Source organism: Benincasa hispida, chromosome 4, assembly GCF_027475165.1.
Source record: "Benincasa hispida cultivar pf3 chromosome 4, pf3_genome.v1.1, whole genome shotgun sequence".
Classification (NCBI taxonomy): domain Eukaryota; kingdom Viridiplantae; phylum Streptophyta; class Magnoliopsida; order Cucurbitales; family Cucurbitaceae; genus Benincasa; species Benincasa hispida.
This window is the reverse complement of record NC_143481.1, coordinates 7,459,246-7,484,502: the sequence shown is the minus strand read 5'-3', so window position 1 is coordinate 7,484,502 and position 25,257 is coordinate 7,459,246. Positions and strand designations below refer to the sequence as shown.

The 25,257-nt window shown below is 31.2% G+C and overlaps 2 protein-coding genes across 2 annotated transcripts; both read right to left on the bottom strand.

Annotated features, from left to right (window-relative positions):
• Positions 1 to 391: 391 nt before the first annotated feature.
• On the bottom strand, positions 392 to 8,342 carry LOC120075303 (patatin-like protein 2). The gene is made up of 7 exons (XM_039028567.2): positions 8,021 to 8,342; positions 4,768 to 4,949; positions 4,023 to 4,203; positions 3,231 to 3,395; positions 2,290 to 2,592; positions 921 to 1,099; positions 392 to 725 (listed from the first exon to the last, which is right to left on the bottom strand). Exons 1-7 carry the CDS (start codon positions 8,150 to 8,152, stop codon positions 617 to 619), a joined length of 1,251 nt encoding a protein of 416 aa, XP_038884495.1. The 5' UTR covers positions 8,153 to 8,342; the 3' UTR covers positions 392 to 616.
• A 7,565-nt stretch (positions 8,343 to 15,907) lies between these two features.
• Positions 15,908 to 24,822, bottom strand: LOC120075755 (uncharacterized). The gene is made up of 16 exons (XM_039029402.2): positions 24,522 to 24,822; positions 23,672 to 23,976; positions 23,344 to 23,569; positions 23,020 to 23,265; positions 22,794 to 22,909; positions 22,027 to 22,125; positions 21,841 to 21,928; positions 20,439 to 20,668; positions 19,533 to 19,717; positions 19,206 to 19,405; positions 18,564 to 18,896; positions 18,366 to 18,467; positions 17,789 to 18,086; positions 17,005 to 17,153; positions 16,647 to 16,931; positions 15,908 to 16,365 (listed from the first exon to the last, which is right to left on the bottom strand). The coding sequence occupies exons 2-16, from the start codon at positions 23,968 to 23,970 to the stop codon at positions 16,153 to 16,155; spliced, it is 3,069 nt and encodes a 1,022-aa protein (XP_038885330.1). The 5' UTR covers positions 23,971 to 23,976; positions 24,522 to 24,822; the 3' UTR covers positions 15,908 to 16,152.
• Positions 24,823 to 25,257: the final 435 nt, after the last annotated feature.

The following is a 25,257-nucleotide window of genomic DNA, read 5'->3' as shown; positions in this document are numbered from 1 at the left end:
TATATACATCTATCAAGCTTAAAATCTACTTGTTTTAATTTTCTATTATAATTACCAGGTGAATCCAAGCAAAATTGAATAGAAAGTAAAAATTGAAACAATTATTTAAGTTGGGGATGTAAGATGTTTGATATACATCTCGTCATAACATGTTTTGGGGTGATATATTTTGATCGTTTTACAATATTTATGGATAGATATTTAAATCCCTAACTTTTGGTTAAAATTAACTAGTTAAGCTATCACTCTGATTTACATGTTAAGTTGTTAATTAGTTAATCCCTAACTTTTTGGTCAAAGCTATTCCTATATATATATATGTGTGTGTGTAAATTTTCTTTTTTTTTTCCACTTTTAGTTAACAATCATAAAAATAATGTAACAATATGTGTTAAGGGAAAAGTTTATAATAATATAAAATTTATATTGCTACATAAAATGGAGCCTTCAATATTGAACCAAGACGACAGGCAATTAGGATTAGCTCCATACATGAACAAATCTATGAAACAAATAAAGTTTTTATCTTTTATTATTTTCTAAAAATGTAATAATGATAACCTAAAATTTTAAGACTTCTGAGAAAATTATGAGAAATATTTTGAAAAATGGAAATTTAAATTGAATTGGGAGGAGAGACATTTTCCAATTGCATGGTGGTAGCTTTTCTATGAGGAGACCTTGCATGGCGGAGCCGCCGCTCTTCAGACAGCAACTTCGCGAATCTGTATAAGATGAACAACTCGTCAATAATAAATTTTGCTATATTTATAAATAATTTGATCTATTTTTCTTTATTTGAAAACGATCCTAAATTAAAACAAATATATATAATATTTGAGACCTTTTAATTTCTTTATTAATGATTTAAATATTTTTTTAAAAAAAAGGGTGTGGAGGGATTTTAATTAAAACTTTGCCTTATAAGGGCTTGATCATTTGTTTCTGAATTTGAAGTACAATCCTCAAAAATGCCGGTCTGCAAATTCACCCTTGAAACTGGCTTTTTCAATAACCTTTCTCCAACCTTCAAAAGTTCATTTAGATTCTTTTCTGTAGCTACATCGACTGAAGATACTTCACCGCTCAACGTATCATCCTGTAATATGTAAAGAAATATATTTAGGCAAATTCTCAACTATATCTATCTTCATAAATTTTAATTAATCCTTCTTACTTTTTATTTTATTTTATTTTTGAGAAAAAAATATCTTTTTGATCCCTAGGTGTTGGATATGCTTTCTATTTAATCTCTAGGTTTTAAAATATTACACAATTAGTCTTTTAAGTTTTGAGTTTGGTTTCAAATTTAGTCCTACGTTTCAAAATCTTCAATTTTACTTCTGACATTTGAATTTTGTTTCAATTTGGTCTTAGTGTTTCAAGATTTACACTTTTAGACTCAATTATTCATTTTTTGTCTTTAGTATTAATTTATATTAATAAATTAAAAATCATTAAAAAAAATTATAATTAATTAATTTTCATTATTTTTTTTATCACTTTTAAAATTAAATTCAAATTTTCACTTCATATTTATTTCTAATTAATTAATAAAAATTGGCATCAATGATTGAAAATGAGTATTTAATGAAAAATTGAGGTTAAAAAAATGTAAAATCTTGAAACGTAGAGACCAAATTGAAACAAAACAAAATTCTCAATGGTAAAATTATAACATTTGAAATTTTGGGACTAAATTAAAACAAAATTCAAAATTTAATGACCAAATGTATGATATTTGAAAATCTAGAAACTATACTCAAAACGATCAAAAAGAAATTTTACCCTATATTTTATTTGTATGTGGGATTAAAATGGAATATCCACAAAGATAAGATCCATCTTTAAATGCACGTAAATAATGTTGATAAGTAAATTAGTAATGTTTAAGGTATCTCATTTGATATTTTATTTTGCGTTTGGTTTCTTTCAAAATGATAATTAAAAAAACTGTTTAAAAGTAGTTAACAATTTCTTTGATTTGTAATCGTGTTGACATATAAGTAGTAATAGATGGCTAATAAAAATGGAATAAGATTTAAAAAAATCTCTACCTTGGTTTATTTTTTTTAATCATTTTGGTTTATAGTACTTCAAAATTCTAATTTTAACCCTATTTAATTTAGTCTCTTGAAATTAATTTTTATTAAAAAATTTAAATAATAATACTAATTTTTTCGATTTTCATTGATATATTAATTAATTCAAAATTAAAATTTAAGTTTGTGTATATTTAGTCTTCGAATAGATTGAAAAAAAAAAAAAGAAAAGAAAAAGAAATAGAACCTGAATGCGAAGGTAGTTATCTTCACAATGAAGGGCTTGAAAAATGACAGAAAGGTGAAAATCCACCATATCGGAGCTTCCTTGTGAAAACACGTCGATTATTGGGGTGGAGCCGTCGTTGGTTAACCAGTCCAACATCCCCCACTCCGCCGCTTGCTCCGCCGTGTATCTCTTTTCCGCCTTCGGAGCTCCGGTGCCCAATGATATCACCAAAAACCTTCTGTAGTCCATTGGCTTTATAGCAAAGAAGTCCGGAGTTTGTTTTATCACCTCCTTCGTCACTTCTCCAATTGCCACCAACGTCTAATTTCATTTAACAAAAATGCTTTTACAATATCAAAAATTAACTACTTTGATATTAAAATCATTTCTTTGTCATTTAAAAAAAAATAAAAAAGGTGGAACTTCCACCTTTGTGTAGCCCAGATAACACCTTAATAAAAATCCGCTATGTGTCAATTTTTTTACTTGAATTATTTTTAATGTTTGGTATAGTCTAGTTGTTGCATTTTTTAAAATCATTCGAAAATGAATTTTAATCCTTAAAAATCTATTTTAATAGTATGAAAATTGAATTTGAAAGAATAAATTAAATATTAAATTGATTTTGAGTAATTAAAGATATACTTTAAGGTGAATTTGGAAAAGATAAAAGTGATTTTAATGGATTCAAAATCACTCTCAAATATGTACTAATTTTATTATCATTTTTCTATTTAAACCAATATTTCTTAACATTTAAGTCTCCTGACTTGGAATGTTTTAAATTTATTATCAAAGAAATACATAAACAAAAATATTAAAACTTTTTTTTTTATTTTCAGAAATCGGTTTGATTTAAAAAAAAAAAAGTCAAATGAGACTTAAATGATTATGGAGTTCATAGATTCAAAGCTAATCATAAAATTTAGAATTAAATGAATATAATTTTGTTAATTTACCGGATTGTTAGCCGCAACGCCGCCATCTATTAGGTTAAATTCCCTCGTTTTTTCATGAGCAATGCCCTCAGTTTTGAAGTAATGAGGCGGAAGATAAGTAGGAGCAGCCGATGTAGCAATGCAAATATCCGACAAGTAAGCATCCAAGGATGGATTATTCTTCATCTGAAAACAAAAATACTTAAGTGCATATCTCTCGGATATCATCCATCGTATATCCTATTAAATTGTCTAATCATAATTTATCATGTGATAAATTATTCTCATTTTTTAAATATTTTAATTATTTTTTAATATGAGTGATGTGAGAAGAATGCATAGAAATGGGTACATCCCGTGTTACCCTTAACCATCGACCAAAACTTTAATCTTCAATAAAAATAAATAACAACAAATATCAATTTATATCTCTAAACTTTGGAGTTGTATCCATTTAAACCATGAATGAATAGTTGTATCAATTTAAACCTCAATCTAATAATCATATCAATTTAAACTTTAAACTTTCATTAATATATCAATTGAATTTTTGTAAATATATATCAATTTAAACCTTAAACATTCATGAATATATCTAAATAAAACATAATGGAGAGTTTATGAAAATTTAGAGTTTAAATTGAAAAACTTATAAAAGTTAAGCGTTTAAATTAATATAATTATTAGTTTAAAATTTAAATTGATACTGTCTCTCTGTATTTATCCAATAAATAATTATTATTATTATTATAATTTATTGCAATCAATGGAAGGAAAAAAATAAAAAATAAAAAATAAATAATAAATAATTACCTCGTAGCTAGAAAAAATGGTGGGCTGAAGGAGTTGAATGTCAAACGTGGGAATGACCACATTAGTCAACGTTTGGTGTAATTTTGTGTCACCAAGCTTTTCCTTTACAAGTTTGTGGAGATATTCCCCGTCGTATTTTGGTCCAGACAATAATTTCACTATTTTTCCTATTGGCCATGTTCTGTCACATTTTCAAATATCAAAGAAAAGATGAGAGGATTAATTTTATTTTGTGTCTATTTTTTCGAATACTTTGGACTTTGTCTCCATTATTTCAGCTTTCAAATTTAATTTTGTCATTATATTTGAAATAAATCTAATAAAATTAGAAATTTATTTAATGAAGTCTCGAAAACGTAGTTGTCTCTTAATAATCGTTAGATACATATGCATGCATATATATACGTGCAAAATTGCCGATCATATTGTGGTAGTTATATCTAAATAATTTCTCCACAAAATCATCTTAACATGTTTCCTTATAGCTTTACTTTTTGAACTACCAAAAAACCCCATACTAATAAAAATAATTGTCTACACTTATATATACACATCATCATTTTCTTCCCTAAGTAATGTGGAACTTTGTTTACGATCCTAACAAATAATAAGATCAATTTCAGAGATAATTTAACCAAACTATTGTGGTCAAATTAAAATTACTAAAACCATTTATGATCACATTACATGAGTAATGCTAAACTTATAGAGACCAACTTAGTAATTTAATTGGGGAAAAATGAACCTGTTCTGGGGAAAGATTTTTGGACAGTGATCAAGGTAAAATTGATTGATATCTTCAGCAGAAAATAAGGGACGGTTGTTTTGATCTGGTGTAGATATCATGGCTGTCACAAGTCCTCCAGTGCTTGTCCCAGCAACCACATCAAAGTAATCTACAAGTCTTGCCTCCTTGCCATCTAGTTTCTACATCATAAGTCATAACAATATTAGGGGGGGAAAATAGAGTAACAAATAATATTGTATCAACCTTATGAATGAATATCAAGAGAAAAAAAATCATATCAAACTAAGGGTGTATTTAGAATGCATTTTCGAATGTTTAATTTAAAAAGTAAGTCATTTAAAAAAATGGAGGGTTTAACAATCACTTAAAATAGCTTTTGAAGTATATTCTCAACAATTTTTATCAAAAGTGTTTAAATAAAAATGAGTATTTTGAAAATCATTTTTTTTTTCAAGTCAATCAGCCCTTAAATATACTTCAGCCATAATTGACATAGAATTTATCTCTTGAAGTCAAATGCTTAAAATCTCCATTTCTCAACTTTCGATAATATATAGATATAGATATAGATATATTTATTTATAATTGCTTATTCACTAAAAAGAAAAACTATATTAGTAATTTTTTTGTAAAATAGATTTTTCAAAGATCCATTTCATAATCATTTAGTTTTTTTTATAGGTTTTGAAAGATTTAAGCTTATAAAAATTATTCCCACACATAGATTTCTTTGTTCTATTATTGAACTTTTACACAAAAAAAAAAAAAAAAATGTTTTTTAAAGGTATTTTAACTATTAAATTCAAGGTTCTTTAAGCTTGATAGAAACTATTGCAAGAAAATGGTGAGATACTAATACACATTTTAACCCAAAAAAAAAAAGTTATGTAGTTATTAAGCATTTAATTTATTGTAGTTTTCTTTTTTTGAGTAAATTAAATTATTGTATTTGAGATTCAACTGTTTTCGTAATCTTGATAATTCAACTCATTAATCTAAGTTTGAAATAAGATAATTAATTGAAGGATCAAAATATTAAATTAAATTCAAGAAAGTATTTGATTATTGAATAACAAGATTTGACCTTAACCCTTTTAAAAAAAACAATGGAACACACACACTGACATTAAAAATTGTGGAAACACTTGGCACTATAAGACCCAAGAGTCTCTTTATCTCCCCCTTTTTTTTTTTAAGAACAATACTTTTTTTCTTATTTAATTTAGGGTTAAATTATACGAAATATTCCTAAACTTTGTACTTTTTGTCAAAAATATCTTTAAAATTTTGAAAATTTAAAAAATACCCTTAAGCTTCTAAAATGAGTCCAGAAATATCCTTGCCTTTCAAAAGTTCAAAAAAAAACCCTTAAACTTAAAAATAAAATTCAAAAATACACTTACGGTTCTAAAAATACCCTTACTGATATATGAGTTATTTATGTTTTAGTGTTTTTTCTCCCATTTTTGTTAACTGTTTGATATTTGTGTATCTAAAAAGTAAATAAATAAGGAAAAATGCACACTTTAGTTAAGGTATATGGACTATAATAAGAATAAAGATAAAAAATGAAGCATTAAGTAATTTTTAGACTTAAATATTTTAACAAAGTTGTACGTTCATAATTAAGGGGAGATTTTGATATTTGGAATTTGGTGTGATTTTGATTTAGGACTAAAATGTTATAACAAAGTCGTACTTACAAAAACTTCGAACAAATTAAGCACCATATTAATGGTATGAACATCTTAATTTTATTATCTAGAATTATTTTTACGATGAGGTATTAATGATTTTTATTCATATACTAACGGTTAGGCTTTTTTTTAACTTTTGTTTAAGTTTAAGGATATTTTTTTAACTTTTGAAAGTTCAATGGTACTTTTGAAACAAAACTTTAACCGTTTCTATCCAAAGCTAACGATAAGGGTATTTTTGAAAGTTTTAAAGATATTTTTTAAACTTTTGAAAATTTAAAAGTATTTTTTACACAAAGTATGAAGTTGAAGGGCATTATTTATAATTTAGCCTTATTTTAATTACATATGATAACAAATATAAGATATAATCAGATTATTTTTTCTTATTCTATTTTTTAGTACTTTTGACATGATGTTATATTATTAACTTCGAGATATGAGATTCGATCATCTACCTCACATATTGTAAAAACAAAATGTAATTATGAGGCATATGATGCACAAGAAAATCCTTTCAAATCATATGCTTTGTGTTTCCAAAAACGATAAATAGTACGTTTGGTTTAACTTTTCAAATTTTTAATTTTGAAAATGATTCATTTTGGAAAATTAAAATATTTGATTACCATTCAAGCTTTTAAAATATTTTTAAAGTATATTTTAAATATTTTTATAAAAGAAGTTTAAATAAAGAAAGAACTTTTTTATGAAAAAAACGGTTTTTTCTTTAGTCACTCCAAATAGATACGAAAAAAAATTATATATATATATATTGGCTTATCCTTTCATAAATTTTGAAGGGTTATTCTCAACATAACGGACTAAATGCGATCTATTCAATTTATCACCCAAAAAAAACATTAAAAATTAATGACCCAATTTGACAAATCTGTAAAAAATTAATGACCCAATTTGACAAATCTGTAAACATTTAAATGGCCAAAGAATAGTCATAGCAAGAGATCGATGTTCATTTTTTAAAACAAAAATATACAATGAATGAACTTCCTAAACCACATTTGGCTGTATACTAAAAAATATATATTTTTAAAGCTTCATTTAGTAATCATCTCATTTTTTTTAATTTTTAAAAATTAAACCTATTTTTTTTCAATTACATATAATGATTTACATCTTTCTCAAGTACAAAAGAAAAACTTAGATGCTCCTTTGGAGGTACCTATCTTAGTGCATTTCAAATATAGTCTAATACAATATCACCACATGACAGATTTTATTTTTTAAATTGTTTTTTTCTAATTTATTTTTTGTGTGGTAAAGAAGTGGGAAGCATATAAGTTAGGTGCAACCTATGCTGCAATTAATCATTGCTCTAAGTACAATGGTTGAAATCTTGGTCAATTTCTAAAAACAAAAACTACTTTTTTGAGTTTTCAAATTTTGGTTTGATTTTTTAAACCTTTAGTAAAAAGTGAATTACAAATGAAGAAATTAGGAGGTGGAAGTAATGTTTATGAATTTAATTTTAAAAAACAAAAAAAACAAAATGGTTACCAAACGAGACATAAATAATTAACATATAATAGTACCTGAAGTTCAGACTCGAGAAAATTAAGAATAGTTCCTGGAATGATTCCTCTAATTCCACCTCCATCAATACTCAGGATTGTAATAAGATTACCAAACGTCGGGGGTTGGAATGGCACAATTATTGCTTCCATGACGGATGATTTGAAGAGAAAAGTAAAACCTGTATGAATATAATAGAAAGAGCTAGTTTCTAGTGTTGAAAGTAAGAAAGAAGGGAATTTAAGGTTTATGATGAAGATCAAGAAAAGCTTTAAGAATGAAAACTTCCAAGCCTTTTGAAAATATTTGTAACCTTTGTGGTAATTTTGTGTGTATTGTTTGATGCTTCCATGAGGCTATTTATAAACATTCATATCACCATTCCCTTTGACCCATTATTTGGCATTAGGTATATGCAAAATGCCACAGCATGGAAAGATTAGAATTGTGAGCCTCTCTTTCTTTGACATGTGGACCAATAAAATAAGGGTAATTTTATAGAAATGTCAAAAGTATTCATTTTCAACTTGGTTGTTTCTTAAGGTCATTCACTTGTGAAAATTAATAAAAGTGCCAATCCCATCCCATGTCTAACATTTTCTATATAGCTCCTATGGCTTCATATTATCAATATTTCCAAGTTAATTAATGTTTTCAAATTTTTAATTTTGTTAATATTAATTTTTTTTATTCAATTAAGCTCTTAAGGTTCCATGGAGTTCCAGAAAAAATATAATGGAAAAATTCAAATTTCATTTATTTTTTTATGAGTTAAGTACTAATTATTATTTTTCTACGGACAAGAAAATTAATCTTTGATTTTAAAGTTATAATACAAGTACTATGTCAGTTGTGCTATACTCATTTTGCAAGTTGAGTACTGATTATTACTACAATATATATTACAGTATTGTTCTAATATTAACTATTTACTGAAAGTCATAAAGGTTATTATGGATTGATTTTAATTCAACAAAACTAGATGGATGGTGTAATAAGCTAATAACTATGATCAGTTGAATTATGTTTCTGTCAAACTATAGAATATGGATGGTACATTTTAAATATATTTTCAAGTGTTTAATGTAAAAAATAAATTATTTTGAAAAAAATCGGAAGGTTTGACAATCACTTAAAATAGCTTTTTAAATATATTTTAATCACTTTTTATCAAAAGTATTTAAATAAAAATGAACTTTTTGAAAAATATTTTTTTTCTCAAATCAATCCAAACTTACCCTAAATCATATCGAGAGTAATTTTATAGAATATTTTCTTTATATTCAATATTTGCTTTCTTCTCTTCTTCTTCTTTCTTCTTCTTCTTCTTCTTTTTTCTTCTTCTTTTTATTATTTTTTTTCTTTTGACGTCTTATCTTCAACTCATTTGTTGTTCTTTTCAATGTTTTCATATCAATATTTTCTTTGTTTAAACAAATTTGGCGTGTGATGGTAGGAAAATGTTAACCCACTTGATTTAATAAATGACTTTTTATGCACTTTTAATTATGAAAATTAATTTTCTCTCGATTCTCAAATCTTCAAACATTACATTTTACAACTATTTTTCCACTTCCCATTCTCATTTTTATGAAACATTTGCAAAATTGTGCATAATTTTTATAAAAGAAATTATTTTTCTTTTCTTTTCCTATTTTTTAAAAATATAAAACATTTCTTTAAGTTTATGCTGCATAATAAAAATCAAAAGAAGTAAATGAAGTATAGTACCACTAATATTTTTTTTTTCAGTAAAATGAAAAATCTTAGAGAACAAGAAAAGTAGACATGTTCCGAACACAATTTCTATTCCATTTTCAATAAAAACAATTAAAAAAAATAAATTATTAAGAAATACATGATATAGAAAATAAAACTATCAATCAAAGCGTCTTAGCATCCGTGTGAATTGACTTGAAAAAAAAAAATATATTTTTTAAAAAACTCATTTTTATTAAACACTTTTGATAAAAATGATTAAAATACACTTAAAAAACTATTTTGGACAAACATTTCGATTTCTTCCCAAATGACTTTTTTTTAAAAAAATAAACACTTGAAAATGGATTTCAAACATACCTTTAGTGTGTGTGGTATGAGACTTATAATTTTATTAATTAAATTTCAAACTTTCACAAATGAATTAATTTAGACTTTCAATTCAGATTTCATTTGAAAATTATTCATGCATTGATTCGAATCATCCATTTTATTAATTTGATACTTTGAAGAACTTTACACATGTGTAAAAATTGAATATATAGAAAATTTTCAAATATAATCTTATAAATTGATCAACTAATAACAATTTAAATTTTTAATTTAAAACAATTATATGTTTTACAACGTATTTTTTAACTAAGTCTAAATCAACGTATTAATTAATTGATTTACAAAAATTCAATGTTTAATTGGTTAAAATTATTATTTCAGAATGTAAATTGCAATTTTTCTCCTTTTTTTTTAAGATGTCGATTAAAACATCAAAACGCACGCGAATCGACTCTAGAATGTTTGGGTCAATGGATTAGTTTTTATTTATTTATTTATTTTCCTGGTTTCTTTTTGGTTGATTATGAATGAGTTTCCTCGAGTTGATGAAATGACGTAGTCAGACTTATCATTTCAAAACAAACTTTTCAATCTAGAAGGATACAGCTGCCACTTCCCTACAACCATTACAAATAAAATATTTCATTTTTTATCTATTCAAAGCATTCTTTTAAATCTTAAAAATTATATTTAAAAAAAAAAGTGCCTAACATGGTGTAGTCTTGTCATATTCAAATTCTAAATAAAAAAAAACACCATAAATTTCTGAAGCTATGTCATAAATATATAGTTACTGTATTGGTAAATTGATGTTCAGTAGCCCTTAGATTTGTCCATTGGTGACTCTCAAGTTTGTTGGATGGAGATAGTAGGATGAATATTAGGGGTGATTTTAGATAAAATGGTATAATTAACATTTAGAAACGACAAGGTAAAAAAAAAAGCGTGATAGTAGTCAAAAATGGAAACTGCGGACCAAAATAGACCAAGGAAAAGAGGACTGGTTTGAGCTTGGCCCAAGGCAACATGCTCAACCTCAATCGAAACCTCAGTCGAGCCTTACCAAATGCCTAATAAGACATGTATTACGCATTTTTCGATCCGAGAGAGCGTTTTGGGCCCGAGATATGACCCAAACAAGATGTCGAGACCGGCCCTAGCCAAACATAAAATCGAAGCTTCCTCTTGGCCCAATAAGTCATCTAATTATCCTAAGGTGATTTTGAAATCTCATTTACATTAATCCTCCACTAAATATATCTCATACACCATACCAATCATATTATATATAATTGAATTACCTCTTCTCAACTTGAACATTTCAAATCAATACCAAGAACTGATCCTCAACTGAATTCATTGAGCTATCAAGAGGACCTTATGGTCCTATAGCTCGAAGCTTAAACGGTACATGAATAACTGACTAAACACTTTAGACACGGGATCCACCATCCGTTAATGTCAGACACTCCACTAAAGACCGACAATTGAACTCTCCTTACCACAAATATGTCATGTGTCCATCTTAACCAATCAACAATGTGACAGCCCTTCACAAATCACTCGTAAGTACAGCTCGGCCAATAACCGTTATGCCCCTGTAGTTACATCTAACTCCTTAAGTACCACTGATCCCTCTAATGAACATAAGTCATAGTCCTACTATGACTGAGTCTTCTCTTCCAAAGAGAAGTTGTGGCCATTATGTTCAAGCCTCGGAATCAGCCTTTAAGGGAGCAATCTCTCTACTTATCCCTGCGTCGAGAAATGAGTGAATTCCATCTTGTGTATTGAGTTCCCAACTCCCAAATCATATAAGTCCTCAAAAAGGTAGGCATGTTGAGTTGGCAATATGGTCATTCTCACCTATAATAATCAAAGGATCGCCCTCAAAGGTAGAAGTTCCCAAAACACTCAGGATTGAGGTCGTGTCACCTATGGTCATTTAGGTGAGATGTAAGTCTCTAGTATCAATGGTGTTATATACAGAGTCTAGTCATCTCGTGGTCCAGTCTTATACAAACTCTTTGTATAGGACACCCTCGCTCACACGTCTCAACATGAATGGTCAGGATCTATCATCTGTAGTAGTTTACAATACTTGCAAACCTCTACAAAGTGGGTCGTATCCGTAATATCACTAGGATCAGGTATCCCACCTTAATCCTTATACTACAGACCTATTTAGGCTATCACTTAAGGCATGATCCACTTGTTTATCACATATACATGCTTGAGTTTACATAAGATAATCATGGAGCTTTGTTTATTGGATATGAGTAAATGCCAGAATGAAATAACAGTTATTTTATTCATCAAACAATGTCTATCATTACAAACAATAAGACTCTGGGAGAATTAGGACACTAATCCCAACAATCTCCCACTTGTTCTAATGCCTCGGGAGACTAATGTACAATACAATATAAAACATGTACAATATACAATAAACTAGGGCATACCCCAGTATCATTTCCCACTTGCCCTAGACAAGATGTCGCATGTCCCGCAGACCCAGACTCTCCAGGTAACCCTCGAACACTTTAGCCGTGAGAGCCTTTGTAAAGGGGTCAGCAACGTTGTGTTCCGATGCGATCTTCGTGACTATCACATCACCGTGATGCATAATCTCCCTGATCAAGTGGTATTTTCGTTCTATGTGTTTACCCCGACAATGACTCCGAGGCTCCTTCGAATTTTCCACAGCCCCGCTGTTATCACAATAAAGAGTGATAGGCATATCCTTATTTGGAATAACTTCCAAATCTGAAAGGAATTTCCTCAGCCAAACAACCTCTTTAGCTACTTCACAAGCGGCTACGTATTCGGCTTCCATAGTGGAGTCCGCAATGAATCCTTGTTTGATGCTTCGCCAGACTACAGTCCTTCCATTTAGAGTGAAAACTGACCCTGGTGTTGATTTGCGAGAATCTCAATCGACCTGAAAGTCAGAGTTCGTGTATTCTATAAGGATCAAATCCTTATCTCCATACACGAGCATGTAGTCCCTCGTTCTCCGAAGATGCTTGAGGATCGTTTTGACCGCCTTCCAGCGATCAAATCCTGGATTGGACTAATACCGACTGACAATCCCTACTGCATAGCAAATTTCGGGTCTGGTACACAACATTGCATACATCAAGCTTCCTACAACTAAAGCATAGAGAATCTGTCTCATCTTCTCAACCTCTTGAGGTGTCTTAGGACATTGATCTTTAGACAAAATGATTCTATGCTCGAAGGGTAACAAACCCCTCTTGGAATCCTGCATCCTGTACCTGATCAACATTTGATCGATGTACGATGCTTGAGACAGGGCTAACCATTTGTTCTTATGATTCTGAATGATCTGGATCCCTAGAACATACTGTGCCTCACCCAAATCTTTGAACTAGGCAACTAGCCATTTCTTAATGTCAGTCAAATACCCTACATCATTCCCAATGAGTAGGATATCATCCACATACAGTACCAGGAAAGTCACTGAGCTGTTGATGATCTTCTTATATATACAAGGCTCATCAACGTTCTAATCAAAGCCAAACGACTTGACAGCAATGTCAAATTTGATGTTCCACGATCTAGATATTTGTTTCAGTCCATAAATGAACCTATTAAGCTTGCAAACTTTTTGCTCTTGATCTGAAACTATGAACCCCTCTGGTTGAGTCATATAGATGGTCTCCTCAAGATTACTATTAAGAAAAGCAGTTTTGACGTCCATTTGCTATATTTCATAATCATAAAATGTGGCTATGGACAGGAGAATCCTAATAGACTTAAGCATGACAACAGGTGAGAAAGTTTCCTCATAGTCAACTCCCTCGACCTGGGTATAACCTTTTGCCACGAGTCTAACCTTAAAGGTTTGCACCTTTCCATCTACACCTCTCTTTCACTTCTAAATCCACTTACACCCATCGTTTAGTATATGAATCAGGCTCGCCTCTTGACCGAATAGGTCATCTAATTATCCTTAGGTAATTCTAAAACCCTAAGAGACAACCTAGATCAACTTCCCTATAAATACACCCCTTATGGCTCCATATGAGGTATCATAAACTTCTGTCTTCTTCTCCATTCTATAATTCTCTTGTTGACTTGGGCATCAAAGCCAGTTTTTTTTGTTTTGCAAATTCTCTCTTCTTTGAATTACAAATTTACTGTTGTTGTCACGTGGAGGTTGGGTGCACTTTCTCTTAATCAAAATTTGGCATCGACAATGGATAAGAAAGTTAATTAGAGTACATAACGATAATAAAGTGAAAAGAATCATGTGAAATTCGAGCATAATTAAGTATAATATACCAATTCTACCATTTCAATACGTGATAGTTTGATCTTCTACTTTTATAAATGTTAAACTAAAATAAAAATAAATGAATAAATAAATAAACCCGATATTGACGATGGCAATGTAAATGTATAATTTTGGTATTATAGATGGCCCATAATCTTCATGATATCGGTTTATTAGACCCTTTTTAACATTAAGTCGTCATAAAGCTTATAATCTTTTTTTTTTTTAAGGAACAATTAAATATCTAAAATCTATCTAATTAAATATCTTGATTTCATATCATTCAATATGTCAATTAAATATCTTAAGCAATTTAGACTGTTACATAAAAATTAATTATAAGGTGGTAATCATTTAGGTCATGTTTGGTAATCATTTGGGTTTTTTTTTTTTTTTAAATTAAATCTATTTCATTCACATTATTTACAATGATTTGCATCTTTCTTAAGTACTTGAATTTTTAGTCAAATTCAGAAAACAAAAACAATTTTTTGAAAGTTATTTTTTTTAGTTTTCAAAATTTAGCTTGGTTTTTTAAACCATTGGTGAAAAGTAGATAACAAAAAGAGAAATTTTGAAATTAAAATAGTGTCTATAGGCTTTATTTTCAAAAAAAAAAAAATGATTATCAAACGAGTTCTTAATTTTTTATTTTGACTTTTTAAAATTGTGTTTTTTTCTTCCAATTTTTTATGCATGAATTTTTCATTTTCTATGGAACATTTGAATTCTTTAACAAATTGTCAAAAACAAAAACAAATTTATAGAAAGAAAAGAATATTTAGGTATTGGTACTTACCTTTTTTAACTCACTCAAATATCAATCACAAGTTTCATCGAAAACTTTTATTTTTGAAAAAGATCCTTTTTGTGATTAAAGGGGATACATAAAGATGGTTACACACAAGTATTATTTTAAAAAAATAGATTTGATTGAAAAAATACTCATAGAATATAGACAACAATCATAATAAACTAGTGGAGGAAAATAATGGTTATATATGACACAAATTAATTATTAACATTATTTGAAAACTTTATTCTTTTTTTAAGCTCAGTAACATGCAAACCATTTATATCTCTAATGTTCATATTAAATTATTTTTAAAACTTTACCACAAGCTAATCTTCCGTTTTCTTTCTTTCTTTCTTTTGGGAAAAAAAAAAAAGAACACAAAAGATTGTCTAAATACATTAATAAAGAAAAAATGACGTGTAAAACACTTCAAAAGGTATGGATCAGAATAAGTTTGTGACGTATTCGACCTTCAGTTAAAAAGTGGTTATATTGAAGGCACGTCTGCTTTCCCCTTTTTAAGGTTTAAAAAAAAATATTTTTTGTCCTGACAATTTGGTCAAAACTGGATTAAATTTTCTTGGTAAAATTTAAGAACTAAATTATTACAAATCAAATGATTTATTTTACCATAAATATTTATTTCTCGCATAGCTCAATTGTCAGGTAGGGTACTAGGTTAGCACTTAACAGCTACAATATTCCCATGATATTTCCCCTTTAAACCACCAGCAAAAGCTTTGCCAAGATAAATGAATCTTAAGCAAGAGATGACTCCATACAAAAACTTGTTCCAAACATAAAATGGATTCATCCCTTCTTTTTTTTTTTTTTTCGCTACCATTGGGAATCCAACCATTGTTCTGGCATAGCTTTTTGGGGGTGGGGGATCAGTACACTAGAAGGTTAAAACAATCACTGTACAGAGCAATATTAATTTCTGGCTTTAAAATTGCTACCCTACAATATTTATATCAAATACTACAACTATAGTAAAAATTAGGTCAGTGAATTTCTGACCCATTAGCAACTTCAAAATCATCATTAGCTCTTTCTTGTCTAATAACAAACTGATCGACAATTTTAACAGTGTGCACCGGATCCTGATGCGGTGCAGCCGCCTTCCACTTGCTCGGAAACAACCTCTGGTGGCTCAGCTGCTCCGGTTGTCTTGCCTCCCCTTCCCACTTGGAATCCAATTTCCATTCTTTCGGAACCTGCGAAGTCAAAGATGAGAATCAAGATGAAAAACTTAAAAATAAGAATGTGAAACACATGGCAATTATATGAGAAGTTTTGTGGAGTAGCCATCAAAAATCGTCACCAAGAACTATGGGGTATAACTTGAAAATGGCACGAGCAAACAATTACAACACGCTATCAGATTTTATTTATCCACGTGAATTTCAGCTTTGAAAGATAAAATCTCTAAACGTGGTATAATACTCCGAATAAATAAGCCATCGCATTTGCATTAGATGTGAGAAGCCATGTTTACCTTGTCAACAGCAAGAGTAAAAACTTCAAGATCGCCATCACGATTGATGTGGAACCGAGTGAATGACTTATAATTTGCAATCCTTAGTGAAGAGAATGCTTCATCAAAGTGAATGTGAAGCCAATTAATACATATGTATAAATAGCTTCCGAAAACGAAGGAGACTACCGGTGTTGAGAAAACCCAGAAATAAAAGAAGACGGAGCCATAATATATCATAGCACCTCCTCGAGAAAGTGATTGCATTCCATTCTTGCAAATATTACTACGTGAGACAGCCATGACCTAACAGCATTCTCTCGACTATTAGTCCACAGAAAAGGTTAAAAATGATATACTAGGAAAAAAGTTTTCTAACCTCAGGTATATCAAATGCAGACATAAGATATTTGATACAGGCCGGATACAGGCCATATGTCCATTCTTCTAATCGGGCACGGAGACCAGTCGGATCAGGAAAGTGCTCACCTTCCTTTGTACGGTACCATTCATATAAAGTGTGATAGCCTGCAATGGAAAAATCTCACTTTCAACTACTAATACTTTACAAACAGAAACTTTGCTGCCATCTGCTAAAAACTTATGAATGCTTTCTTCCTCTAATGAAATTACTTTTAACTGCTAAAAGATAGGAACCACATGTTTGGTTTATGAAAAAAACACCTAGGCGCACTGTTTAAAAGGCACCTTAGTTGAGGCATTCGCTTAGTGTCTTTTCTACTTTTTGTGACCTTGTCCAATTATGGCCTCAAATTGGGGTGCATTACACAAATCTTTGCAGTTATTCTTCTTTTGTGATCCACTTAAATTGGAGGTTATTTGGTTTGATTCTTCCCTAGTAGTATGGGGGCGTCTAGACCCATGACCTTTAGGTTCTTTTGATTTGATGAGGTCCATTCTGTTTCCTATTAAAAATTAATTAATTAAAATTTCTTAAACCCGTCCTTTTCCTAGATAATCTCTAACAAAAGCTCTAATCTCTTCAAATTCTTATCTTTTTTTTTTTTTTTTTGTGGTTATTGCACGCTAATAAAAAAAAATGCTACCTAAAACAACGCAACAAAGTTGAACTATATCTTTGCCCACCATTTCTCATGAAAAACTGGAAAGGCTGCATTTGACAGAAAAACACACAATAATACCTGAGGTTGCTAGTAATTCATGACGGACGCATGTCTCCAACCCCAGTTCCAATAGCAACATAAGAAAAAGAGCTGCAGCAAGATGTGCAGAAACATGAAGAAGTCCAATTATCACCCGTTTCTTCTTGGATGCTTTGCTAGGAATAAATGTTACTGCTACAATCAGTAATACAATAGCACCAGCTAAAGAAACATATGACTCTCCCAGCATGTACAGAAAAGCATTCCACACTGTGCCAAAGAAACTCTTCAAGTGACCCGAAAATGAATCTTCTTGCAAGATGTGATCGAGCTTACACTAGAAGAAAGTAACAAAACTGGTCATCCACACATTTTAAGTACCAAGTTACTTGCTAAAAAGCCAAGTGCGTTATGTGCCCCATTTACTCTGAAAGGAAGTGGAGAGTAAACAGTTCAACTATGAAAGCAATGGGGATCTAAATCGCACAAGTCAAAAGAGCTCCCCTAGAGGTGGAGGAGAAAACTAAGCTAAATATGAATGAAGGGAAGTCAAGTAAAAAAATATGCTAAAAGAAAACCCAAAATAAAACCCGAAGCAAAGAGGTCAGAAGCCAACCTGTGGGAACATAGAAAAGACCAATATGAAGTATATGATGCCACCAATGAAATCAAATTGCCAATTTTTCTTCCGGAACTTCAAAATATTTCCTAAAGCAATCTGCACGAGGAAAAACGCATGCAGTGCGCTAGAAGTTTAAAATAAAATAAGATTGTAGAACTGAGAAAGCACAAAATTTTATAGTTCAAACATTACCCTGCCAGAATCTTCAAAGGAAGGATAAGCAGCCTTGCACTCATACGTAGATCCACAAAATTTTCGAAAATTACTAAAGACATGGGTTGGGTGTAAAAAAGCCCCACCACAGCCATTTACAAGAAGATGGTGTACATTTGTAGTCTCATCTGATTTAACAGCAGAATGGCGCATATAATGATGCAAGTCCCCAGCAATTCGAAGTTTACACCTCCCTTTAAGATAATCACATATTAGGTGCGAGACATTCTTCCCAGAAACATCCTTCCAGTAACAGTCAAGCAACCAATTTGGTTCATGAGTCATGATAATTACCGAGTCATCAGCTCCCATCTTGATCAAATAAAGAAATGATTTGTTCATTAAGGACAGTTACCACAAAAAAAAAAAGGAAGGAGAACCAGAATAATAAAAACAAAATTTGAAGGAAAGAAGTTTTAACAAATGAAACATTAGAGGAATTAGATTGGTATAATACAAATGAGACATTCCACGATAGAAAATACTAATTGAAGTAAATGAGGTAGAAAAGAAATAGGCAAGAAGACCCCTGTCCAAAGGACACATTAGAGGGCATCTATTTCAGCACCTGATTTCATGCAAACAAATGTCAAGTTAACAAAAACCTTACAGAGAAGATACCTTTTCCTGCACAAGTTCTGAAAAGAATTTGAATTGGTAGACATCAATATCACCATGAAGTGCTAGATCCAGACCAAATACCCACCATCTTTTAGGAAGTTTCAGGGCAAAATAGCTCTTCTTCTGAGGCATGAACCACCCACCCAACCAGCTCTTATGACATATGTATCTCATATAGGTATGAAGTCCATCGAACCAATCTACAAACCAAAAGAATGCATTAGCTCACTGAGATCATAGGTAATCAGTTCCAAATATCCTGTATGAATAGTACAATAACATGAAAACATTAAAATTGAATCAGCTCAGATTGAGAAAGGCAGCAACCATGATTTCCAGGAATTACATAACACTGAGGTCCATCATATTGCTTCAGTTCAGACATCCCATGAGGTAACTCGGGCTTCTTCACTGCTATATGGTCTGCTTTATACCATGGAGGAGGTTGAAGAGCATATTCAAAAGGACAAAAGAGACGTCTTTCATATGTGAATGCCGACGGATTAGGATACCTGTGAGAACCATAGTGGGACAATTTACCATAAATATACAACTTCGCATATGCATTTAGCAAGTAAAAGGTTATTCTAAAAAATGCTATCCAAACTACACAAGTCATTTCATATATTGATTTGCATAGTAGTAATGCATATTCCATAAATCAACTCAATGTTGCTTGATAGAGAATGAAGTGCCTAGGACATCCTTTTTATTGGGTTTTATAAATGATTATACTCCTAAATACTACTCCTAGAAGTTTGAGCTTTCTAACACTTGCCCACTTAACTCACATTAAATCAAAATACTCTCCTTCATATGCACCAACATCTTCACGTGGATAAGCTATGCCTGGCCTATAGAGCTACTTCAGGTAACAGTAGAAATGTCAAATAAATTCATGATTCTTGGCTCTGATATCATATTAAACCACCATTCTTTCCATAAACTTGACCTGAACTGTTAGAATTTATTCGTCTATTGTATTACATTACTCTTGAAACCCACACAGGACCTAATCTCATTCATAGAAGCCATTTGGAAGCTGGTTCAACAGAATGGTCTCTAAGCATTGTTTGTAAGAACCATGATGAGAAGGCTTGTACATGCTGAGATTATTAGAGATATAGTCATCTACTAAGATAATTAATGTCGAATAAGCCTAAGTAAAGTTCATTAGGGAGAGAGGAAGAAAGGTGAGAAAGAGTTATATACTTCAAAGTTGTAACAACTTACGCGAGATCCCCCCCTATGAGTAACATGTCTCCACGAGGTAAGTTGTAAACTGAATCATCTTCAACTATCCGAATGGAAGGTTGAGCAAGCAAACGTGCAACACTATAAGATGAGTTCCCACCATCGCCAGTATCAGCCATGAAATCAAACCATAAGTCATCCCTTTCACTATAATGATCATATAATAGACCATCCTGCTGAGCTCCATCTTCAAGCTTGCGCATTGCTGCCTAACATTGGAAAAAAGGTCAAGAAGTGGAAAATGTTACATTTACAATTAGCATTCATTAGAGAACAATTTCTTTGAATTTTTAATATAGGAAGCTGGAATTTCATATTATTAGATATCAAATTACACAAAAAGGGGAGCAAAGCGCAGCCCCTAACCAAGGAAGATTACAAATAATTCTCAGTTGGTAAAGAGATTGCATAAACTGCAACTATCAAAGAAATAATACAATTTACACCAAGAGAAACCATCAAAAGTAACATGGTCAAGAAAAGTATCTATAGCTATGCCGTTTCTTTTTATTAGAATCAATTGGTGAATGAAATTTACAAGAGGAAAAGACAGCCCCAATACAGAGCAAAAGAAAAGACTCGATTTTTAATAGATGACATTTATTCTCGCAGAGAATGGATCAAAATCTAGAATCTACCTTTAAATATATAAAATCTAGAAACGTCTTTGGCAATAAAGGGACCTTATGGAGCACTAAGTGAATATTCCAAATGGAGATTTAATTTTCAGTAGTGTTCGTTAAAGTTGAGGATATTACTACAGCTTCATCCCTTCTCAAATTGCAATGTGTCACTATAAGGTATCACAAGAAGACATTATTTCCCGTATGTACTCATAATGTTTGGGACTTGACATATCAGATATTGTTACTAAAGACAGTCTAAGGGCATGGTTCGAAGTGATTTTGAAAGGGTTAAAATCACTTCTGTCATATTTAAAATCGCTCCAAAACACATTTTTAATAACTCAAAATTAATTTAATATTTAATTTTAAACTTTTAAATGCAATTCTTGTATCATCAAAATTGGTTTTAAATTATTAAAAACATATTTAAGAGTAATTTTGAAAATGAAAAAAGTGATTTAATTATTTTAGAATCACTCCCAAACATAATTTAAGACGTCAACTAAACAGGGTAGACCACAGTGTCCACAGTGAGCTACTTAACATGAATGGTGGATGCAATTATGCATTCATTCCAAACTAAACAGGGTAGATAAAATAGAAAAATGTGGATCGCAAAACTAAACCATGTTTAAACAGGGTTGACCGCAGTGCCTATAATAAGCTACTTAACACAATTGGTGGATGCAATTATGGATTCATTCCGAACTAAACAGGGTATATATAATGCAAAAATGTGGATCACAGAACTAAACCTGCATCATGCGCATGTCAAATCGACCAACAAAGACAGTCACTGAAACAAGTAGGTCAAAAACAGTCTTGAATAAATCAGCAGAAGTTCTGCAAAAACCATCAAAAGAATACTTCAAATGTCTATAAACATGCACACCCAGATTAAAGGAAGAAAAGAAGGCCAAGAATCTTAGTAAACATAATACCCAGAATACCAGGGAACCATGTCAAGGAAATCAGGCTTCATTTGCTTTCTCTTCAGCTTTTCATATTCTTTAACAGATAAAGGATGCGAAAGAGCCCACCTGTTAATCATGCAAAATTTCAAATTGATTAAGCAACTAAATAATAAAATTATACTCCACGTGCAACTTCAGAATTCACCAATAAATGATTTAAGCTCATTATATTGTAGAAACCAAGTCAAAACTATTACAGAATTATCTCCAGCAAGATTCATGCTTCAGAAAGGAAAAGTAATGTCCTAGATCCATGTGTCAGTTCGGGTAAAATGAGATGAAACAACCAAAATGGATAATGGATAAATGTTATTGCTGAACAAAACTGACTAAGAGAAACAAAAAACAACCGGGGGCGTAAGATAATATGATTCCAATATCCTCAAGTCCAACCTCCTTCTTTTTTTTTTTTTTTTTTTTTTTTTTTTATAAGAAACGATTTCATTGATGAATGAAATAATCCATCTTTGGTTTTCTTGGTTAAAACAGTTCAATTATATTCAACTAACAATTCCAAATAGAGTGAACAACTAAAAGACCCTAAGCAATAAAATAGCTAGCAGACTTATAACTAAATTCCAATAAGGAATAGAGAGACTAAAGCACATAATATCAGAACCACTGCAAGCTGAACCTAATCAAGATAACTTTAGATCTTAATTTTCTACTATAATGAAAAGAAAATTATAGTTAAATATTATTTTCAAGGGCTTATCAAGCCACTGATCACTTACCCTGTCGACCGTTCCACCACATAATTTGCAATGTAAAGGCCAATGAATGTAGCCCAAAGTGAGTATATGGGTGAAATCCCATCGGATGGACCAGCACATGAGCCATTGCAAGCTAACTAAAGCAATGAAAGTAAGTGACATGAGAAAAATATGTATGTGTGTGAAAAATTAACACGAACACGTGCAGTAAACTCACACATTAAACAGAGACGAACACAATATGCACCTCACTATAAATTACCCACTTAGACAAAAGTGGGTAATCACTTGCAGACCCAACAGGTGCGAACCAAGACGAGCACACCTGATCCTTCAATTCATTAACACGAAGAAATTTTGCGAGCCAAGTGTTTCGTTCTTCTTTCTTCCAGAAAGGAAACCAATGAGAGGTTCTCCGCTGAAGTGTTCTGTCTTTCAAAACACCAAGATTGCCACAGTGACTGTAAAATACACAGCAGGCTATACTTATGACCTACAACATGAATGAGAGGAAGAATTAATATGGCAACAGGAAAAGAAACAATAATTTTGAGCCATCCACAGAACTTACAGCACAATTCTGAAAAATTGCCAAAATCTCCGGCCTCTTTCCAGCAACACGTGAGACCAGACCAATGTACCAGAGGCCAATAAATAGGATGTGAAATACTGTAAGAAACAGAATGGAAGAGATATATATCGTTATGAACATTGAAAGATTCATCCTTATATCCACTCCCATCGACTGAAAACTTGGAAGATGATACACAGCAGCCACTAAAATCCAGGCTATGTACCTGAAAACATAAATTACTCAAATTTCAAAGAGCACATTTACAAGGCCAAAAAAAATTGTCACTGTGAAACAAAAGCAGTAGAATTGAGAGGCGGAAACTCACCACCGACTGAAATTTGAATAGCTAGGTTTAATAGTTTTCCCAATAAATGGTGATGAAAAGAAATAAAAGAAACCAAGCAAACATGAGTATATAGACCACCATTTGATATTCTGATCCAATTTGTCGATGAGAGTGTGCATGTTGTCAGAAGATATAAAAAATAAGCAACCAACCACCACCGCAATAATAGCATGCCGTGAATGTTCATGAGGATACGGATACGTGTGAGTGAAAATGGTCCGAACCCTCTTCATTTTGAGGGTATCTAATAAACCAACAGAAATGTTGTCAGACCCCATACAGTCCTGCATACATAGAGAATATCACTTCGCCTATACAAAAATTCCATAAACAAATCCTTTCCTTGATTTGATATGCCAAAGAAAACATCTAAAGGGTGGGAATCCACATTTCATCAAATAATACTCAACTGATATTATAATCCAAGATTTCACAAACGACATAACCTTGACGCATCTAGCAACATTATAACTTCATTTCGAATGCGTAACTCACAAGTACACCGTCTCTTTATCCTAGAATCCCTCATCCTCATCAATCACGAAGAAACCAAATAAATTAAAAATAAAAATGTTAAAAAAAACCCTAGGTTCTTCCACACTTAACTCGACAATCAGACACAACACTAGGCTCTAAACACTAATAAGTTTCACCGCTTAACGTGTTCGAGAAACGCAAAACATAGAAAAGAGCCAGCAAATTCAATTCGACGAATGAATACGGAAAACCCCGAAATCAAAGAGCATGCAAAATTGGACACCATAAGAGGTCATATTTCCGAGAATCAAACAGGAAAAAGAATTTGAAAAAGAGAGAGAAAAAGACATACCAGAAACAGGGAGAGAGAGGACTAGCAGTGAAGGAAGGAAATATATAGAAGAAGAAGAGGAGGAGGAGGAGGAGGAGGAGGAAGAGGAAGAAGAAAAGAAGGCGTCTCAAAGGGTGTGTGCATATGAGAATGTCTGTAATAAAGAACACAACAATGGCATATTCTTTTGAAACCAACAAGACGATGACGAGGCTGTCACAGAGAGACTCAACGACACGGGGACTCGCACGTAAAGGAATTCAGAGTGCGAGTGGGAATTCATTGACTCGGAAATTTGCGTGCCTTTCACGGTTCCTTTCTTTCTTCTCACAATTGCTTTGGTTTATTTATTTCGCTTTTTTATTTTACTCCTTTTTTTTTTAATTTTCTTTTTAGCGATCCACATTTAATGGTCCTTGGCCTTGGCCTTGGCCTTTTGAGAATGAACAGCGATAGAGGGGGGCCTCCGACCTCGTGATCAATACGGCGCCGTCTCAACTAACACGATCCGCAGTTGTTTTTCTTTTTCCCATTGGACGGTAAAGTAATGCACGGAATTTTTTTTTTTTGGGGTATTATTATTTGTAAGCTCACGTTTGTAATCCGTAATGAAAATTAATGTAATCTTAATGAAATTTTAACGATAAATTATTTATATAGAGCTTGAATCATAAATGTAATTGGATTTGTTTTGATTGTATTTGCTTAAAACTATGAATTTTGTCAAATTTATTGTTATCATTATCTCTACCTCTGA